Raw genomic sequence first — 21667 nt, 5'->3', positions numbered from 1 at the left:
AGGACAAGCGTGCGGTGGAGCGTCTCTCCCTGGAGAAGGCCTTCCATCCCTTCATTGCTGGAGCTCACAACCGTCTGGTGCAGGAGCTAAGCCAGGAGACGGGTGCTCGCATCAGCATCCCACCGCCCAGCCTGCCAAAGGATGAGATCGTCATCACTGGGGAGAAGGAAGCCGTCGCTCTGGCTGTCAGCCGGATCCGAGCAATCTACGAGGACAAGGTCAGCGTCAAAATGGGGATTCGGTTCAACTCAACTTTATTTGTGTTCCAAATGTGACATTCAGGTTTGTTCTTAACAGGTAGTTTAGGGTTATGCTTTGGAGTTATGAACAGGAAGTACACGGTTGCTCACGTTTCTGTTTACTTGCTCTGCCACGTGGATCATGCAAAGTTTCTCTAAAAGTGTTTGTTTGGTTTTGTTGTTGTTTGTTCGCTGTGCTGTCATTTCATTTTCTACTACAGGCATCAGTTCTCATTTTTCTCCCAAGATTAAAAGAAAAGCATCGGACGGATGGGTCCAGCATGCCTAGGGAGTGTGTTTATCTGTGTGTGATGAGCTCCTTTGAATGGCGAGACGGAGGTGATGCGGAGAGGAAATTGGATTTCAGGCGAGAACAACAGGATGAGAATGCCGTTGTCATTTAGAGAATGAGTACGAGAGGCAAAGACAAATATATCCTCCTAACAGTCACCTTCATCTGCTTCCATCTCGCCTTTTTTAATTCACTGATTTCCTCTTTCCGTCTTTCACCCGTGTTTCCGTGTCACCACCTGAACCTTTGTCCGTGCAGCTTATCAGTTGTGATCTTGTTTCTGCAGAAGAGGAAGACTACCACCATCTCGGTGGAGGTGAAGAAGTCTCAGCACAAGTATATCATCGGACCCAAAGGCAACACTCTGCAGGAGATCTTGGAGGCCACTGGGGTGTCGGTGGAGATGCCTCCGCTGGACTCTGCCTCGGAAACCATCATCCTCAGGGGGGAGCCCGACAAACTGGGCCCTGCACTCACACAGGTGTATGCCAAGGTGAGGCCAAGGAAATGGGGTCAATCTTTCTTGTTACACTAAAGACTCTAAAATCTACTAGTTATGCCTGATCTGCAGGGGGTGCTGGAACACTGCAGTACACTTCAAGCAGGAAGAAGACATAGAGCCAAATATCTGTACCACATAGAGTTGAAGTTTAGCTCAGAGATGAGACTAAAACATCCTTTTCAAAAGCTTTCTACAAGAAAACACGAGTTTTCTTTTAATTCTGGAGCGAATTGAAAAATATATTTTAACCATCGACATATATACTGGACAATTTGTGTCCATAGGCTCCAATTATAAGTTTTTGTGTTAAAATGGGAGGTTCCCACCACCGCCATTTTGACCTTGTCTCAGGTTCCGTCAAGCCAAGACAATTCCAAAAAAGGGAAAAGAGGTGGAGCTGAGGGTGGGGCTGTAAGGCTGGGATAAAATGACGACACCCGTCGAACTGAAGCGATGTAACTACAAGCTAACCCAAAGCTAATGCGGAGGTGGGAGCTAAGCTAACAGAGGTAGCTACCTAGCTACAACCGGAGTTAACCGTGGACAACACCAGAGCTTCTGAGTCAGAGATGCACCGGGCTGACCGCTGGGTAAAACCGGGTGGAACACAGAGGTCTCCCGAGAGCTCCACAAGCCGGCAGCCGCGCAGCAGACAGGCGCCACTGCGGGTAGGGGACCATACCGATAGTCGGAACCCAGCTCCACCAACATGTTATATTTCAACCCATTTTCTAAAGTGCAGCATTATGTTAAATGCACTGGGGTTTACCCTATTACATTTAAATTTCATGGTTAAACAGTACATGTTAAAATCTAAGCTCAGCTCGGCAGTGACCTAAAATACATAAATATAATTTTACTTACCAAAAAAAATGAAGTGGAGACTCCTTGGATGCTCTATTAGTGCAATTAATGCCACAGCAAGTCATTTTGTCCAACAATTGCACAAAAAATATCCAAAAAAGAATACACAAACACAGAGACTCAAAATGCCGGAGCAGTTTCCAAGCCAGACCGAGGCTCTACTGAGGCCTTTCCACGGAGCTAGCTCTGTGGTCACGTGGGTCTGATGCTCATTAATTATACAGAATTTTAGGCTTTTAATACACTTAAACAGAAGAGTGAGAAAAAAATTCACCCCCCTCAGAGTTGTCATGAGTGTAAACTAGATAATTTAAACCAAAAACATGTTTTGGTACCAGGCTGTAAACATGTTTACTTCTGCTGTGAAATTGGTATTTTTAACATGGGAGTCAATGAGGATTTGCTCGCTTCTGACACCAGCCCCTAGTGGATGAGGGTGGAACTGCAATTTTTGTTACTTCCTGTTTGGCTTCATTTTCATACCAGTATTATGGGGGCTTGATTTTAACGCAGCAACTGTTTGGAGCAAATACGTTTGCCCATGTAGAAGGCAAGCTGATGGTTAAGTCAGGATCTTCCAAGGCTTTGATGCTGGAGATGTTAGCAACATTCTCACTTTGCAGTAATCTGAGCTGTTGTTAGAAGATTGTCCTGTTGTGTTGTTGTGGGCCAGGTTAGACCTGCACATTAATAGAAACTGTGTTTTAACAGGCTAAGAGTGTGATGGTGGTAGAGGCCAGCGCTCCAGCCTGGCTTCATCGCTTCATCATCGGCAAGAAAGGGCAGAACATCGGGCGGATCACGCAGCAGCTGCCCCGGGTAAAGAGACCTGGTTTGACCTCCTAGATGAATCTTTTATGTTCAAAGAGCTGAGTTAACTGTCTTACAGGAGCCGTGTGAAGAAAGGGAGCAATAAAACAAGAAAATTACAGCCGAGCATTTTTTAATTTCAAAGCTTGTGACAGAATCTAAACTGTTGGAGGAGGAGTTTAAGCTCTGACTGGGTTGGTTGGTGGTTTCAGGTTCACATAGAGTTTACAGACGGTGAGGAGCGCATCAGTCTGGAGGGACCAACAGAGGAGGTGGAGCAGGCTCAGGCCCAGATTCAGGAGATAATCAAGGACCTGGTCAGTAAACACACACCTGTTCCTGTAAAGCACACGGAAGGTTTCACATGTCTAGTGCTAAACTGTAGCCAGAGTCGTTTAAAAATCCTAACATATTCCCATAAACGTTTATGATCAGAGATCATTGAGTGTTCACAAACACCAGCTGCTGTTTAAAACAGCGTTTTAACACTTGTTAGCTGGGATAATAAGACAAACCCTGTCGTCCGAGGAGACAAACTGTCTCTCTACACTGTGATCATCTACAGCACAGATCCCCAACTCCCTTTCCCTATGGCCCGTATCCAACATGTTTTACCGTTTTCCCCGCTTTAACACATCCAATTCTACTCAGCGGGTGACTAACAGGCTCCTGCAGAGCTCGATCAGCTGCAGAACAGGTGAATCAGGTTTGCTGGAGCAGGGAAACAACTGAAACATGCTGGATACCGGCCCTCAGGGAAGGGAGTTGGGGATCACTGCTCTACAGAATTTCAGAATACAACAGTAGGAGGAGCCAGTATATACTGGAAGGGATGTTTAACATGGCAATATGTCCATGAATGTTTCATTTTAAAGAGGTGTTTTCCATGAAACAGTCCCCTAATAAAAAGTTAACGACCATTCTAGATGACAAAGACTAATTTAAAAACTACTGCATTAGATAGACTTTCCAACGTTCATAAGGCTGCTTGTTGATCAAGAGAAGAGACAATGGTCCTAAAACAGAGCCTTGTGGAACACCACATTTTCCCTTTTGAAAGGCTGATTCACTCCATTTATTTGAACACAGTATTGTTTTGTTTTTTTGTTTTAAATAAACTGAACTATCAAAGTTTCTGAGACAAATGTAACTTACTGTATCTTTATGTAGAAGCATGTGACTCGCGGTAGCAAAGATTACACGGAAACACATTCCTCTGACCTAATTTTTGAATTATTCAACAACATTAAGTCAGTATTGCATACATTTCCACTCAAGTAAGCTTTAAATCTTTTTCAAAATGAACATTCAGGATTTAGAGGCCGTTTATACAAGCAGTGTTTTTGAACAATTTAAAAACCATTACAATATATGAGATGATTAAAATGAATTATTAAATTATTAAGGTAGTTTGAATATTCACCCCTAAAATAAGGTTATTTTACCTCAGATGTCTTCGGCCCATTACGTAAAATTTATTTATTTATTTATTTATTTATTGAGAACCTCATTAGCTCACACCATAGTGTGGAGCTATTCTTCCTGAGGTCTCTTTCAATTTCATTACAAATATTTTACAAAACACCCCCATCCCCATCCCCACACACACACACCCCCAACAACAACAAACTCCAGGAGCTCATTATAATCATACCACCTCAATTGCTATAATAATATACCAATAAGTTACCACACACTTCAGAGTTTATGAAAAATCTAAATAGGTGAAAACGGAGAGTTTACACAGAGCAATAAATAACTAAATTGAAGAATCAAAAATCATATCGCATCACATCCATAACAAACAAAAATTATAGAAGCTGTCATATCAGTCACATTTACAATTCACTGTGCAAAATTTACTGTTGTGTAAACAAAAAAAGCTTTAACTTCTTTTGAAAACATCTTCTATTTCCATGCTTTCGTTCTTTTTTTTTTTTTTTTTTTTTTTTTTAAACACAAACAGTTTTGTTTACCTGTTTGTAGCTACAGTTTCGCCGACGGCTGCCGGCTTCTTCAGGCTGACGCTGATGGTGGCGCGTCACTTCCTTCTCCGTTTATCTGCGGGCAGCAGAGGACGTTGTCGCCCTCTACTGCCCGCTCTCCCCTCTCCGACGATGCAGTCCCATGCGTGGTCCAGCGTGTAAACTCCGTCGTCCCTGTTCATGGTCCCACATCCACGTCTCCTTATCTCGATTGCTTCCTTGATCCATCTTTTGTATTTTTGTTGTTCGGTGGTTATGATCCGTGTGCACTCCACTTACTTCACATACGATAATACAATATACAAACAACAGGAAGGCTTCGCCATGGGTAACCCGTTATCAGCCACCCTGTGCGAGTTTTTCATGGAAGACCTGGAACAAAAAGCCATAGCCACCGCCCCCCCAAACTGCAAAATAAAACTATGGAAACGCTACGTGGATGACATACTGGAAATCATACCAAAAGGACAAACAGAAACACTAACACAACACTTAAACAATATTGACGACACGGGCAACATAAAATTCACTTATGAGTTAGAAACAGAAGGCAGCATAGCATTTATGGATATGAAAATCACCAGGCAGACCGACGGGACCCTAAACATAAACACATACAGGAAACCAACACACACAGACCAATATTTATTATGGACATCAGAACACCCCACCATACACAAAATGTCAGTAATCAGAACATTATATCACCGAGCAAACATAATAACAGAAGAGAGAGACCGTAAACAAGAGGACAAACACATACAACACGCTTTAAAGACCTGCGCATACCCGACATGGGCAATAAACAAAGGAAAACAACAAACAAAAACAGAAAGCAAAGAACAACCCAAAAAAAGAACCAGAAACCCAGAAAGACAAGAACCAAAACCAGTGATAACCCTACCATACATCAGAGGCATAACGGAAAAAATAAGAGCAACAATGAAAAAACACAACATAAACACACCAACAAAACCATACACAACAGTTAGAAACAGACTAGTACACCCAAAAGACAAAATATCAGCTGGACAAAAATGTGGAGTCATCTACGAAATCCCATGCAAAATATGCAATAAAACATACATAGGAGAAACCGGACGCCAACTCAATACACGGACAATAGAACACAGAAAGGAGTGCGAGAAAGAGGCAAATCGTAAACACACAAGAGCAGCAAAAGAAGAAGCAGAAAGTACAATAAAAAAGTCAGCCGTAACAGATCATTGCTTAAGAGAAAACCATATAATGGACTGGGACAGCACACGGATCATAACCACCGAACAACAAAAATACAAAAGATGGATCAAGGAAGCAATCGAGATAAGGAGACGTGGATGTGGGACCATGAACAGGGACGACGGAGTTTACACGCTGGACCACGCATGGGACTGCATCGTCGGAGAGGGGAGAGCGGGCAGTAGAGGGCGACAACGTCCTCTGCTGCCCGCAGATAAACGGAGAAGGAAGTGACGCGCCACCATCAGCGTCAGCCTGAAGAAGCCGGCAGCCGTCGGCGAAACTGTAGCTACTAACAGGTAAACAAAACTGTTTCTGTGTTTAAAAAAAGAACGAAAGCATGGATTTAGAAAGACACAGCAAGAACACACCTAAGAACATCTTCTATTGTTCTCTAATAACAAAAATCTCGGTATGGCATTCCATGCAACCATGGCTCTGTAATAAACTGCTCTTTGCCTTTGATTAGTTCTGCAGCGCGGTAGTGCGCACCTTATGTCACTTATCTGTCTCGTCGTGTAATCATGATTGTCTGAAAAAAATGATAATTTGTCATAAATTATTTTAGGTATTTTTGTAGTTATTATATTTCTTATAAATGTGATCAGTGAATATTTTAATCTACATTTCACTGTTAACCAGGCCAACCTATCCTGCATCATACTAACATTTGTTCTATAATTACAACCCAGGACAATTCGTGCAGCTTTATTTTGTGCCACTTGTAACTTATTTAAATTCATTTCACTTGTATTAGACCAAATAACTGATGCATAATCTAAATGAGACAGTACTAATGTTTGAACTAAAGTTTTTATCTGCAAACGAGGAATAAATTTACAACAATATTTGATCGTGCCCATACTTCTTCCAAGTTTCAGCAGGACATGATTTATGTGACTAGTCCATGACAATCTAGAATCCACAATTACCCCCAACAGTCTTGCTTCTTCTACCTGCTCTATCGCTATGTTACCTAGCTTCAAATGCAGTCTAGGTGTCATCTGTAGTGTATGTGTATTCCCCACTATCATGCATTTAGTTTTTTCTGCATTGATTTCTAGTTTGTTCATACTAAACCATTGTGTAACTAAATCCAACTCCTTTTTTAAAATATCATTTAATTGGCCTTCTGTTTGTGCTGATGCAAATAATGTTGTGTCATCTGCATATATAGCCATGGTTGCATGGTTTAAAATCAAAGGTAAGTAATTAATAAAAATAGAAAACAAAAGAGGGCCCAAACAACTGCCCTGTGGCTTTCCACAATCTAACTGACCCGTTTCAGAATAACTGCCATTAAAATAGAAGTTGAATTTGCGATTCGTTAAATAACTTTCTGTCCACTTAATGGCGGATGACTGAAATTTATAACGTTCTAATTTTTTTAATAAGATTTTATGATCAATCACATCAAAAGCTGCACTCAAATCTAAAAATATAGTACCAACTAACTTTTTATCATCTATTTCTTCTAACCAATGATCAGTAATCTGAGCAAGTGCAGTAGTAGTGGAGTGACCCGCCTTATATGCATGTTGATAAATTGTGTTTAATCTATTTGTTATAAAATATTCTTGTATTTGTGCATATGCTACTCTTTCCAAAAGTTTGCTTAATGCTGGTAGCAAACTTATTGGCCGACTATTTTTACCAGACAGTGGTTCTCGGTTATTTTTGATTAATGGAATTACTTTAGCCTTTTTCCATTGGGCTGGAAAAATACTTTGATTAAAACTTATGTTAATAATATGTGAAACTGGCAGTAAAATAAAATCTGCCACCAATTTTAGCAATCTTATATCAATATCATCCATTCCAGGGGGTTTATCTTTACTATTTAAGATTAATTTTTTAATGTAATCCTCTGATACCTCCATAAACTTAAACTCACAATCTTTCATTTGCATGATATCGTCCTTAAATCTTTGATAAGATGTATTTTCTTCTTTTCTCTCCTCCCTGGTATTATTCAATGTTTTAATTTTATTGATAAAAAACAGTTTTAAATAATCAGCTATTTCTTTTGGTTTGGTTAAAAAAACTCCATCTTTCTCTAGAACAGTAGGTGCCTTTCTTTTTTTAACCCCCAAAAGTTCATTTAATGTACCCCACACCTTTGCATGATCTAATTTAGCTTCTATGATTCTTCTATGATAATATAATTGTTTTTTGTTTTTATTCAGTTTGGTTACAATGTTCCTTATTTTGCGATATTCGCACCATGTTTCCAATTGATTTGTTTTTATTGCTTCTAATTTTAATTTGTCCCTCTGCCTCATACGTTCCTTAAGTTCTTTATCCAGCCATGGAGAAGCTACATTTCATCTGAACGTCTGAGATAAACCCAAAATTACAACAGTGTTGAGATTCTTTGTCTGCCTGTGTGTTTAGCTGGTGAGGATGGACTACACCGAAGTCATCATAGATCCACGGTTCCACAGACACCTCATTGGAAAGAACGGAGCCAACAGTGAGTTCCTACTTCAGTTATGAGTCCAGGTGCCAGTGGGACCAGCTGTTCCTGAAGAGGTTTACTTGTCTGACAGTTTCTCTGAAGTGGACCATGAGTTGTTAAACTCATAGTTTGAGTCAAAATCCCAAAATAGCTTCTTCAAATGTTGTGATTTGAATTCTGCTGCAACATTAATGTGTGAAGTTTGTTTATTTATGGGTTTGAAGTGGTTTTATGCTGTTATAATTAGATTTATATTCTTTATTGAAAAAGGGACACTATTGCCCTGCCTTCAACTCTTCTGCTGCCCCACCCTTCTCTTTGTGCTCGCCTTTCCTCATCACATCCTGCAGTCAATCGGATCAAGGAGCAGTACAAAGTGTCAGTGAGAATCCCGCAGGACTCTGAGAGAAGCAACCTGGTTCGTATCGAAGGAGATCCTAAAGGAGTTCAGATGGCTCGCAGAGAGCTCATCGAGATGGTTCAAAGAATGGTGAGGATCTTCAGGATTCACTTAACAAACCAGCTGCCGTGAACTGAAATGTTCCGTTTCTCATGTTTTCAGGAAAACGAGCGGACCAAAGACCTGATTGTGGAGCAGAAGTTCCATCGGACGATTATCGGACAGAAAGGAGAGAAGATCAAGGAGGTTCGGGACAAGTTTCCAGAGGTGGGATTCTTCTCTGTTTGCCGTAACTGTGAATATTTAGACTCTGCTCTGATTTAATGTGGCTAACAGGATCTTAATGGCTTTTAGGTCATTATTAATTTCCCCGACCCCTCGCAGAAGAGCGACATCGTCCAGCTGAGAGGGCCGAAAAATGAGGTGGAGAAATGTGCAAAGTTCCTGCAGAAGATCATCGCAGACCTGGTATGGCCCACATATATATATATATATATATATATATGTTACTGTCTGTGTGTGAGCTTGAATCAAATACAGGCCTGGGCCTGTATTTGATTCAAGCTCACCAAGCTCCAGGCCTTTATTGGAAGGAGGGCCAGTATTAGAGGCAGGCCTCTATTTCTATTTGAGCAAAATGAACTAATGGTTCGCTGGAGTTTTTGACAATTAAAATTGCGCCCACATTTTCCAAGTTCAACACATTTCTTTTAACAACGGTAGTTCCTGCTTCAGCCCTCTCCCCCCTCCCCCTGCTTCAGCCCTCTCCCCCCTCCCCCTGCGCAGCGGCCGCAAACTCACTGATGCGCCTGCAGCCTCTCGGAGTTCCTGCTGCTCTAAACATTAAAATAATTATTTCATTTTCTGTTCCTCACTTCTGATTACCTTCGATGGTGTCTGTTTGTTGCAACAGCAGGTACAAAAACTAACTTGTTTTTATTTGACTATTTTTCTGTCCTGCCTGTTTATTATCTTCCTGCATCTCCTCTCAATCCTAAAGAGAAACTGCTACCTGGGTTCATATATATTCACCTTATGAGTTACCTTTGAACTGCAGTTCTAAAAGATCTACCGACCGCAAAAACAGGGGAGCGCTCGCTGTTTGGCGGCCGTATCAGTGATCAGTGCGTCGGAGGACAAGGTGATGCGCGCAGCGCCCCGCTCCACAGCATGCAGCGAAATGCATCAGGCGCAAATAAAAGACAGAAAACATTATTAAGGAAATGAACTGACATGAACGATCGCGTGTTAAATTAGTTTTTGAGGTGGCGACACCTGATTGTTACTGTGGCCGTGCTCAGGAGGCAGATCTACCGACCGCGAAAACAGCGGAGCGCTCCTTGCTTGGTGGCCGCATCAGTGATCTGTGCGTCGGAGGACAAGTTGATGCGACCCGCTCCACAGCAGCGATACACATCAGGCGCAAATAAAACGCAGAAAACATTAAAGGAAATGAACCGACATGAACGATCGCGTGTCAGTACCTACGGTCTGGCACAGCGCGTCCCCCCCCCCCCCCCCCCCCGAGCGCAGGAGCTTGTCACCTGCTGATAGCAGGCTGCTGTCTTTTCCGTGGACTGCATCTTGCCGGTCATTATCACATGACAGCGACTAGTCGATGACAGGCATAAAAAGTCACTATAGAGCTCCATACCCCACGTGACTCTCAGTTAGTGGACGCCATTTTGGCATGCAAAAAAGGTAAACAAACACGGATGTAACCATGAACATGAACGGGATCCGCTTGTATTTTACTTCGCCGGAGTTTACTTCACACTTTAAAACAAAAGAAATCGTTTTATATAGTCAGAAATTAAATAGACTAAACATCTCCGACCCTTACCGTGCCCCTGGGATACTTTTTAAAAACGCCAGAAGATGTTGGAGCGGACTTCTTACCGGCACAACACCGGACCTGACCGGGGAACCCCTTGGGATTTACCCGGAGGAGCTGGCTCCGGCGGCTGGGGAGAGGGAAGTCACACTACTGCCCCCGCAACCCGACTCCGGATACGCGGATGAAAATGGATGGATGGACGGACAAATAACAGATTTACATGGTCTGTCACTGGCAAATCAAAAGTGAGACGGATGACACAACCGCCCCCCCTGTGGTACTTGCTTGTTACCACATTCCACCTGGCCACAATAAAATACCGGCCATTCACCTCCACCGACCAAAATATGATACCCGGCCGTTAATTGAATACAGGCCAATATTAGAGGATTTACGGTATATAGATAGATAGATATAAATAAATATATAGATATATATAAATTTATATATATATATATATATATATATATATATATATTAGGGATGAGCCGGGTACTCGTTTCAGACGAGTATCCGGTACGGATAAAGCATTTTTGACGAATACGAACATGAAACGAGTAAACTTAGTAAATATCTGTAATCGTGCTGAAGGAAAATCCTCATTGGGTAACTGACTGTCTTCACACTCTGTGATTGGCCAGTAACATAGAGCGCCCGCCCCTCCCTACACACAAAACTCTCTAGCCGGCCGGGAGCGCAGTCCGTCCGGCTCATCCACCCACACACACACAGACAGTAACGGATCTCGCTGTGATTGCTTCACTGTTGCTCACGTTTCTTCAGTTTTTCCTAGGTTTTCTTCAGCTCGCCTCTTTTTTGGTTGAATATTTAAAGTTACTTTTTTCGTAACTTACATGGTGCATTTGACAAGACAGAGCTGACGTGCTGTGTTACCACCTCCGCTCCGGTCGGGTTTTTTAATTTTATTTAACTCCCTCTCTCTCCCTCTCACCCTCTCTATCTCTCTCTCTCACACACACACCTCAATCAACATTGTTTTGTTTAACTTTTTGTGGGAAAATGCCAAGAACGTTAAGAAAAAAATCAGTTTAATCAAATTAAAATAAAAAATATACATAAAGTTGTGTCTGGTTCTAGCATTTCATATTTCCTAGTTCCTACTGCATGAGTTCAGATGCATTAATCCATGCACTTAAATATTAATGTTCTGATTTTATTGAAAAACTTGTTCTGTAATAGTTCCTTTACTATTGTGATCAAAAATATTTAATCTCTATTCTGAGGCTGCTCTGTAAATAGTTTTCAAATAAACAATACACATATCAACTTCTGATCAATCCTTATCAATTTCAGACTTAAAATAATATATTGATGTAAACCACACCCACTTCCGGTTAAACCACGCCCACTTCCGGGTTCTGCCACGCCCATTCCGAGTACAGATAATTAATAGTTGGTTGAACAGATACAGATAGTGGTGTACTCGCTCATCCCTATGGTTGAGTATATACATGAAAAAGCTGATGAGCATCAAAGCACTTTAGTATTGCATAGACATGGCGCTAGAATTTACACGCCTGAGCCTACGTAGGGGAAACATGCAGCTTACGTGGACCAGGTAGGCTGGGTCCTTCATATAATGCTGAATTTGGACACAGCAGCTTGTGTGGCTGACTAAAGTGCAACACACATCTGTGTGGTAACTTGGTATGCCTCTCTCCTGTACCAAATGTTCCATACTGAAAAATCTCAAAACATTAACTGTTACATCTCCCCGAAACTTCCCATTTCCACCCATAGCTCTTGCTCCCACTCACTCCCATCGTGCAGCAGTCCCACAGTTGATGACAGTCTTGTCTCATGCGTAACTGCCCTTCAGAGGACAAACACTTTGTAGAAGCGGCGTGGTGAATCTCCCCCCTACGAGATCTGCTCCTACGGAGCTTCACCCTGCAGTAGTCCACCGTCTGTACCGCTGTCATTCGCACACGTTGCTTCCCACTCATCAACGTTCTCGTTGCTGGGATGAGGCCCTCGGTCTGTCTCAGCGATCGAATGGCCAGTCTCCCTGCCCGTCTTCCTCCTCTCCCTGTCATCGTGTATCCTGAACCTTCCTAGGTGACTGCCATGTCTCCTCCATATTTAAACGTAAAAGTAAATCTACATTTTCTCCCCTCTGTAGATTGAGAACAGCTTCTCCATCTCCGTTCCCATCTTTAAGCAGTTCCACAAGAACATCATTGGAAAGGGCGGCGCTAACATCAAGAAGGTGAGACAAGCCCGGCGGAGTAGTTATGATGTCACTTAGAGGAGCAGACAGGAGCTAACGGTGACCGTTTGTGGCTCCAGATCCGCGAGGAGACCAACACTAAGATCGACCTGCCGACAGAGAACAGCAACTCTGAGATGATCGTCATCACGGGGAAAAAGAGCAACTGTGAAGCTGCCAGAGATCGGATCCTCGCCATCCAGAGAGAGCTGGTGGGTCCAGAAAAACCAAAACAAATCATGAACATCATCAAAAATATATTAATTTTCATGGTTTAGATATTAAATTGTTCTGATGCTTTTAAAAGTTGGTGTTCTTCTCTCCTCCTCAGGCGAACATCAAAGAGATGGAGGTCGCCATCCCAGCCAAGCTGCACAACTCTCTGATTGGCTCCAAAGGCTGCCTGGTGCGATCCATTATGGAGGACTGTGGCGGCGTCCACATCCATTTCCCCTCTGAGGGCTCTGGCTCTGATAAGGTCACCATCAGAGGGCCTGTGGGCGAGGTGGAGAAGGCCAAAAGGCAGCTGCTGCAGCTGGCTGAGGAGAAGGTTGGTGCGAGTGAATCAGAAGGGTTCTGTTAGCTGGGAGGGGCCCAAAGCTGTCATTTCTGCTTTGTGCCCTTTAGCAAGTCAACAACTTCACCGCTGAGCTGCAGGCCAAACCAGAGTATCACAAGTTCCTAATCGGACGAGGCGGGGCCAACATTCGCAGAGTCCGGGACAGAACGGGAGCCCGGATCATCTTCCCATCGCCCGATGACACGGAGCAGGAGCTGATCACCATCGTGGGGAAGGAGGAGGCCGTCCATCAGGCCCAGAGGGAGCTGGAGAGTCTGGTCAAGAACCTGGTAAAGACCTCCACAGCTCCTGGTGCCTTAGTCATGACTTCATTTCTAAAGTTTTAACATCACTTCCTCTTTAGGACGACGTGGTGGAGGACTGCATGGAGGTCGATGTGCGCCACCACCGTCACTTTGTGTGTCGGAGAGGTCAGGTGCTGCGCGAGCTGGCGGAGGAATATGGCGGCATGGCGGTGAGCTTTCCCCGCACCGGATCAAACAGCCAGAAGGTCACTCTGAAGGGAGCGAAGGACTGTGTGGAGGCGGCGAAGAAACGCATCCAGGAGATCATCGAGGACCTGGTAAAGTACCGGGGAAGAGAATGGGCTGCTTTAACACAACGTTGTTTTGGTTTCCAGGTGAGTAGAGAGGCTTTTTAAGTCCCTGGAAAGTTTCTGAAGGGTGCCGATTATTTGGGATGATTTTTGTACCACTAAGCTCAGATGAAAGAAGTGTAATAAAAACAAACATCTGGAATCTGGAGCATTAAAATCACCATGGTAACCACACCACACTTGCTCACTCTCCCTCCCTCCGACACCACACGTAATAATTCAAGTATTGAACCGACAAACTCGGGGAAAGCACAGATCTGTTTGAGTTTCTGAAGAGCCCAACAGGTGGTTCCCACCACTGCCATCTTGGCCACGTTACACGTCTCGTCACTGCTGGAAAATGCAAAAATGGATGTAAGAGCGGGGGCTGTGAGGGTGGGGTCAGATGATTGACACCCAGTAAACTCGGGGCTGATGTAGCTATAAGCTAACTTAAGCTAACAGATGTTGGTTGGCGCTTTTAGTCAGAAAACCACGGTTAAGTACCTCAGAGTTGTCATGGCTGTAAACTAGATCTGTTAAACCTAAAATGTTTTTGTAAACATGTTTATTTCTACTGTGAAGTCAGCATTTTTAACGTGGGGGTCGATCAGAACCTGCTCCTTCCTGGATCCAGCCTCTAGTGGATGAGAGAGGAACTGCGATTTTTGTTACTTTCGCGTTTGCTTCAATTTTGGCAGATAGAGTTAATATTAGCGTCTAAAGCTGACCTCCAGTCACTAGGTGGCAGCAGCGCTCAGGCTCCTGTTTAACCCAGCAGATGACACCGGTGCACCAAGCTGATGGAGAAAACTTAAAAGATGATGGATCAAGTGATGAAGGCCGGCAGAAAGAGATGAGAAAAATACGACAAAGCATTGGGTGTACTGTGAACACGGTGGGGTTAATGTGCTTTTTTTTTGGGGGGGGGGGGGGTGACAGAAAATAATTGAAGCACTGCTTTAATGTGAAACCAGATGAGATAAACATGTCTTATTGTGTTTACTGATGCAAAAATAGGCACTAATGAGGTTTCTTCTCCTCCTGCAGGAGTCCCAGGTGAGCGTGGAAGTCGCCATCCCTCAGCGCTACCATAGAGCCATCATGGGACCCAAAGGCTGCCGCATCCAGCACATCACCAGGGAGCACGAGGTCCAAATCAAGTTCCCTGAGAGAGACGACAACGCCGCAGGTTAGAAACACAACATGTGTCCCGGACTAATGAACTTCTCACAATTAAGACTCTTTGCTCCACTTACTACAAAATCCTGTTAAATCTGCCATGAACTTACAGGTCAGGAGGCCTCGCCGCAGGAGAATGGTGAGGTCATTCCAGATGCTGAGTTCGTCCCTCGCAAATGTGACATCATCATCATTTCTGGACGGGCGGAGAGGTGTGAGCCGGCTAAAGCTGCTCTGCTGGTGGGTGGGATTTCAGTCAGAGCTTGAAACCTTTTGAAATGCGCTGGTTCCACCTTCTCGTCACGGTCCTCACCCTGCAGGCGTTGGTGCCCATAACGGAGGACGTTGAAGTGTCCTACGATCTTCACCGCTACATCATCGGTCAGAAGGGCAGCGGAATCAGGAAGATGATGGAGGAGTACGAGGTCAGCGTTTTCTAAATCAGAAGTTTTTTTTTTGTCTGTGTTGCTGATAAAAATGTTCAAGGGAGGGATTTTGTTTGTGCGTGACGTGAAGGTGAACATCTGGGTGCCACAGCCTGACAAACAGCTGAATGTGATCAAGGTGACGGGACTTGCAGCCAACGTGGAGCGAGCCAAACTGGGTCTGCTGGAGAGGGTCAGAGAGCTGCAGGCCGAGCAGGAGGACAGGGTACAAACGGTGCTTCGGTGCCTTTTTATTTGTGTGACTTTATTTCCTCCTCATCTAAACGCAGAGCTTTTTGTTTTAATAGACAACACCATCAGTCAGAAAACACGAGACCTCTGAAGCACGAGGAAAGTAGAGATGTGTGTGGTTCGACTCCTAAATGAAGTAAAGTCTCCACCTCCTTTCAGGCCCTGCGTAGCTTCAAGGTCACCATGTCTGTAGATCCAAAGTTTCATCCTAAGATCATTGGCCGAAAAGGGGCGGTGATCTCCCAGATCAGGAAGGACCACAACGTCATCATCCAGTTCCCCGATAAAGGGGACGAGCAGCAGGTAGGGGTTCCACAGGACTGTTTGGACCCCTTTTCTTAATCACGAGGAAATTGAACAAGTGTTTTACTCGCCACCGTATCTAACCACTTCCAGGACCTGATCGTGATCTCTGGGTACGAGCGGAATGTGGAAGAGGCCCGGGAGGCCATCCAGCAGCTGGTGGCTGAGTTACAGGAGATGGTGAGCCAGGACGTTCACCTTGACTCCAGGACTCACGCCCGCATCATCGGCGCTCGCGGCAAAGCCATCCGCAAGCTGATGGAGGAGTTCAAGGTTGGATGTGTCAACGGGTCACGGCAAACTGAACTGCATTTGTTTGATCCTAACGCGCTCTGATTGGTTCTCTGGCTGTCCAGGTGGACATCCGGTTCCCTCAGCCGGGCTCTGACGAGCCGGACAAAGTGACAGTAATGGGCCTCCCTGATACCGTCGATGCCGCCATCGATCATCTGCTCAACCTGGAGGAAGAATACGTAGGTTTGATGCAACTGTTTTATGGAATAGCCTTGTGTCGCTCACCTGATGAGAACACCTAGCTTACAGATTTAGATGTGTGAGAAGATGCTCGTCTTTTTTTCTCTCAGTTGCTCAGTGTGACAGAAACAGAGACTCTGGCAGCATACATGAAGCCTCCGTCTCGTTACGGAGGAGGAGGAGGGGGAGCAGGAGGAGTGGATGATAACAGCGGGGGTCCAGCTAAAGGCTTCGTGGTGCGGGACGCCCCCTGGAACGCTGCAGGGAACAAGGTGGGTGGGGCTGACTTAGTTTTTTATTTTGCACTAAAACGTTCACGTTTGGTAAAAATGGCTTTGAGCCGATAGCTTGACTGCTTTGTGGATCTGTTTTGTTGTTTTGTTTTAAGATCTTTGATATTATTATTTTAGTGATTGTGAAATTTATTTATATTTCTCTGTTTTTTCATGGTCTACCGTAAATCCTCTAATATTGGCCTGTATTTAATTAACGGCCGGGTATCATATTTTGGCCGGTGTCGGAGTCGGCGGAGGTGAATAATGGCCGTTTTTTTTAATTGTGGCCAGGTGGAATGTGGTAACAAGCAAGTACGGGGGGCGGTTGTTCATCCGTCTCACTTTTGATTTGCCAGTGATAGACCGCGAGGGTAACTTTAACCGTGCGGAGACGAAGAGGAGGTCGAAAATTTGATATCAAGTTCAAAGAGAACGTGCTGATTATGCTGCAGAACACTCTGGGGAGCAGTAGCAGGGGTTGTATGAACTAGTCACTAGTCGACTTCACCGCTCTATAGTGACTTTTTATGCCTGTCATCGACTAGTCGCTGTCACGTGATAATGACCGGCAAGTTGCAGTCCACGGAAAAGACAGCAGCCTGCTGTCAGCAGGTGACAAGCTCCTGCGCGTCGGGAAGCAACGCGCTGTGCCAGAGCGTCGGTACTGACACCCGCCGTAAAACGGACATTTAACCAAATTGTGACCTTTACCCTCTTGCAATTTAACCTTCCCCTCACCCCCATCCTAACCTTAACCAGCTTGTGCATGCAAAGCTCTGATTGTTGACGCGCTCCAGACATCTGCGTCCTGAGGACGGCCACAGTAACATTATCAAATCAGGAGTCGCCACCTCAAAAACTTAACACGCGATCGTTCATGTCGGCTCATTTCCTTTAATGTTTTCTGTCTTTTATTTGCGCCTGATGTGTTTCGCTGCTGTGTAGCGGGGCACATCACCTTGTCCTCCAGTGACGCACCGATCACTGATGCGGCCGCCAAGCAGCGAGCGCTCCGCTGTTTTAGCGGTCGGTAGATCTTTTAGAACTGCAGTTCAAAGGTAACTCATGAGGTGAATATATATGAAGCCAGGTAGCAGTTTTTCTTTAGGACTGAGAGGAGATGCAGGAAGATAATAAACAGGCAGGACAGAAAAATAGTCAAATCAAAACAAGTTAGTTTTTGTACCTGGTGGTTGCAACAAACAGACGCCATTGAAGGTAATCAGAAGTGAGGAACAGAAAATGAAATAATTATTTTAATGTTTAGAGCAGCAGGAACTCTGAGAGGCTGCAGGGGCATCAGTGAGTTTGCGGCTGCTGCACGGGGGAGAGGGTTGAAGCAGAAACTACCGTTGTTGAAAGAAATGTGTTTAACTTTGAAAATGTGGGCGCAATTTTAATTGTCAAAAACTCCAGCGAACCATTAGTTCATTTTTCTCAAATAGAAATTGAGGCCTGCCTCTAATTCTGGTCCTCCTTCCAATAAAGGCCTGGAGCTTGATGAGCTTGAGTCAAATACAGGCCCGGGCCTGTATTAGAGGATTTACGGTATGTGTGTTTTTATCTGTTTAATTGTGGTCTTGGTTTTGTCAAAGTTTAATTCAGTATTGAAAATTAGCACTTTGCTTGTTAGCAATCTGACCAGAGGACAACTTCCTCTTCCTGTCTTGATACTCTGCCCAGTTTGAGTGATGTCATCTTCAGAATCCCCATAAATTTCAGAACGTCTCTTAATAAAGACCAAAACATCCCTTTAATAGTCTATCATAAATGGGCTTAGTAAAAATGTAGTAGTAATTAAAACGAATGCTTATGGATCCACATTTTTATTATATGATAAATTTGCTTGCCACATGTTTTTCTTTGGTTCCAGGCGCCTGACATGAGCAGTGCAGAAGACTTCCCCACCTTTGGGACCGGCGTGGCCCCGAAACAAACCTCCGCCTGGGGCCCCAAGAAGTTCTGAAGCTGCTCACGTGGAGAAACAACTTGTGTATATTAGACGACGAGAGACGAAATAATTCTCCAGTCAAACTGCTGCTCGCCTTCCTCCTCGTCCCCGTCGTCTCTTTTGTGTCCAGTTTGCCTGATGTTGTCCCACAACCAGCCACAGGGAATTCTGGGAGAGTAATTCCTTTATTTTTTTAATCCTAATTTGTCTCTCTTTCTGTAGTTTGTCCCACTTCCTTTCACGTCCTCAGAGACAGGGAGGACGTGTTGTAGTTTTGCTGTCCCGTTACTCCTCTGTCAGCGTCCCTGAAACATTTCAGAAAGTTTTATTTTTCGCCGATCGTCTGATTCTCTCCTACACACGAAATGTTTCAGTCGCTCTGATCTAGCAGAGTCTGTGCAGGATTAATCCTGAAATTATAAGCTTGAAAAATGAAGGGGGTGGAGTCAGAATAATTTGTAAATTCACAGCTTCTTTGTTATGATTTGATTGGCTCACCTGTCCGGTCAGTGCTGTGTGTGTTCGTGTGCGTCGGCGGGAGGTTTGTAGATGACTTTTTTAAAAGCTTTTATTCTTATTTATTTTCAAACTAGGAGCAAAAACGGCTGCTTTAATAAGACTTTATTTTGAAACCACAATGACTCCAAAATAATGTGAAGCTCTGATTATTATGGTTGTTTTTTTATGTTTATTTATTGAAAAATAAGCCATTTTCTTTGAACTACTGTGATCATCTGTTTTTATAAAAGCACTCACTGTAGCTTGCAACCTTGTTTTTTGTGTTTGAGACAGAATGGTGCGCGCCACAAGGTGGGAAAATTGTTAAGTTCTTGTGTTTAAGCGTCAAAAAATGACTTTTTGCTATTTTTTAAAACTGTGTGAGACCTCTTGTTGTTGTTGGGTTCTGACATATTTGAAGGTGTGTGTGTGTGAGAAAGTTGAGATGTAAATTTGAATGACTATCTGTTTGTCTCTTTTTCTGGAAGCTATCCTCATTTAAAGGTTTTTAACTTGCTGCTTAGCGGTTTTTTTTCCTCCTGAACACAAAAAGCCGTTCTTCGTGCCCCCCCTCCACCTCCCACAGTCCAAGGGTGTTGCGTGCATCAATGAACATTTGTAGCAAAACTCCTTACTTAACTCGAGTCCTGTTGCTGAACTGTACAAAGACTTAAATTAGTTGAACAAAGCCTGCGTTGTGCCTGGAGTTTTAGAGGAATAAATGAACACTTTGGGGGAAAAAAAAGGATGAGCAGCTCAATCTGAAAATATAAATGAGCACAAAGGCTTTACAAGCTCTAAAAATCATCCCAACCAACAACTAAGAATGTTTGTTTAATGTTTCAAGTGGGTTTTAGTAGAAAAATGATTAAATATCTTAATAGATTCAAACAACTCTTAAAATGGCCTCAGTTTAGAAAAAAAATAGTTGGAATTAAAAAATGCATATGACATTTTATAAACATTTATACTGCCATTGCATTTGCAACACAATGTTCTTCACATAAAACAAGCTAAAAGCAGCAGTTAGCTGGAGCACTTCCTGTGCAGCCTGGGGAACGTCCTGCTGGAGTTTTATAATATTTTTGCTTCACCAGTTGTGTAACGCAAAACTGTACATAAAATAAAAACGGTAGTTGTTTAAAGATGACAGTGATACATTCTTCCCAGCTCTGACTAGCTGTTAGCTCATCAATCTGCACCTAACTACCTTCATTCACTTTATCTGTACTTCGAAGAATGAGAAACAGCCTTTGGTTCACTGGCATGTCCAGAAAAGACAATAAAAGTCTATTTGATAACTACAGGTAAAACTCAGAAAATGAGACTTGGACTGAGAGACTATCTAAAGCCTCGGGAACCCTTTGCAGGTGTGCTGGACTCATTAGCTGATTAGAGTGTGATAATTTGAGTCTAGAATAATAAACCTTTTCACAATATCCAAATTGTCTGAGATCTGGGGGTAGCAGTAGCTCAACATCTCAAATGGGTTGACCGGTAATCGGAAGGTTGCCGGTTCAATCCTGGCTCCGCACAGAGAATTCTGTTGTGTCCTTGGGCAAGACACTTAACCCTCTGGAGGCAGGCGTTGCAGATTTACAACAGTTAAAACCTACCTACCTGGTTACTCCACACACGTGTTACATGAGCATGTTTTAACTCAGAAGTACCCTGAAGGACTTAGTCGGTCGTCCGTTTATCCAAAACTTATTTTGAGCCTGAGAGGGTTAAACTACGTTGCCTGCTGGTGGTGGTCAGAGGGACCGGTGGCGCCTGTGTTCGGCAGCCTCGCCTCTGTCAATGAGTCCCAGGGCAGCTGTGGCTACATCGTAGCTCATCACAAGTGTGTGAATGGATGAATGATGCACTGCAATGTAACGCGCTTTGGAGTCCTCGGACTCTGAAAAGTGCTATACTAGTGTGGGTCATGGGGTTTTCATCAGCTGTAAGCCAAAATCATCACAGTTATAACAAAGAAATGTCTGGATTTGCATGTAATGAGTCTCTCATGTTAGTTTCACCTTTTAAGTTGAACTGAAATGAAATCTTTCAGCATATTGTAATAATCGAAGTTTCAGCTGCAGTCTCTCTAAACTAGGCTGTCTACAGTTAACACCCACCTACACAAGACCTCTCACATTGTTGTGTTGTAGTGCATTGGCTAAGAAAGGGCTTTGTCAGCTAAATTTTACATATCAGAAAAGTACTAATGACATGAGTGTATATTAAGAGTAAAATAATTCAAAAGCTCTTTTTCACCTGGTTATGGTGCGATCATCTCCTCTAGAGTGATCTGG

At 43.6% G+C, this 21667-nt stretch overlaps 1 protein-coding gene across 1 annotated transcript in view; it reads left to right on the top strand.

Moving 5' to 3' along the window:
• hdlbpb (high density lipoprotein binding protein b) overlaps positions 1-19108 on the top strand; it is a 29925-nt gene extending 10817 nt beyond the window's left edge. Inside the window, exons 7-28 of the mRNA XM_070546518.1 lie at positions 3-218; positions 818-1024; positions 2609-2716; positions 2920-3024; positions 8326-8404; positions 8740-8879; positions 8952-9056; positions 9144-9257; positions 12770-12856; positions 12937-13068; positions 13188-13406; positions 13484-13705; positions 13780-13998; positions 15061-15202; positions 15305-15432; positions 15513-15617; positions 15709-15843; positions 16029-16172; positions 16266-16445; positions 16529-16645; positions 16757-16918; positions 18795-19108. Of these exons, the coding sequence (XP_070402619.1) occupies positions 3-218; positions 818-1024; positions 2609-2716; positions 2920-3024; positions 8326-8404; positions 8740-8879; positions 8952-9056; positions 9144-9257; positions 12770-12856; positions 12937-13068; positions 13188-13406; positions 13484-13705; positions 13780-13998; positions 15061-15202; positions 15305-15432; positions 15513-15617; positions 15709-15843; positions 16029-16172; positions 16266-16445; positions 16529-16645; positions 16757-16918; positions 18795-18887 (3159 nt within the window). The 3' untranslated portion in view covers positions 18888-19108. The remainder of the gene's footprint in view (positions 1-2; positions 219-817; positions 1025-2608; positions 2717-2919; positions 3025-8325; positions 8405-8739; positions 8880-8951; positions 9057-9143; positions 9258-12769; positions 12857-12936; positions 13069-13187; positions 13407-13483; positions 13706-13779; positions 13999-15060; positions 15203-15304; positions 15433-15512; positions 15618-15708; positions 15844-16028; positions 16173-16265; positions 16446-16528; positions 16646-16756; positions 16919-18794) is intronic.
• Positions 19109-21667: the final 2559 nt, after the last annotated feature.

This window comes from Nothobranchius furzeri, chromosome 2 (assembly GCF_043380555.1).
Source record: "Nothobranchius furzeri strain GRZ-AD chromosome 2, NfurGRZ-RIMD1, whole genome shotgun sequence".
In the NCBI taxonomy this organism is placed as follows: Eukaryota; Metazoa; Chordata; class Actinopteri; order Cyprinodontiformes; family Nothobranchiidae; genus Nothobranchius; species Nothobranchius furzeri.
Note: the sequence above shows the minus strand (reverse complement) of the source record. Positions and strands in the feature narration are given on the sequence as shown.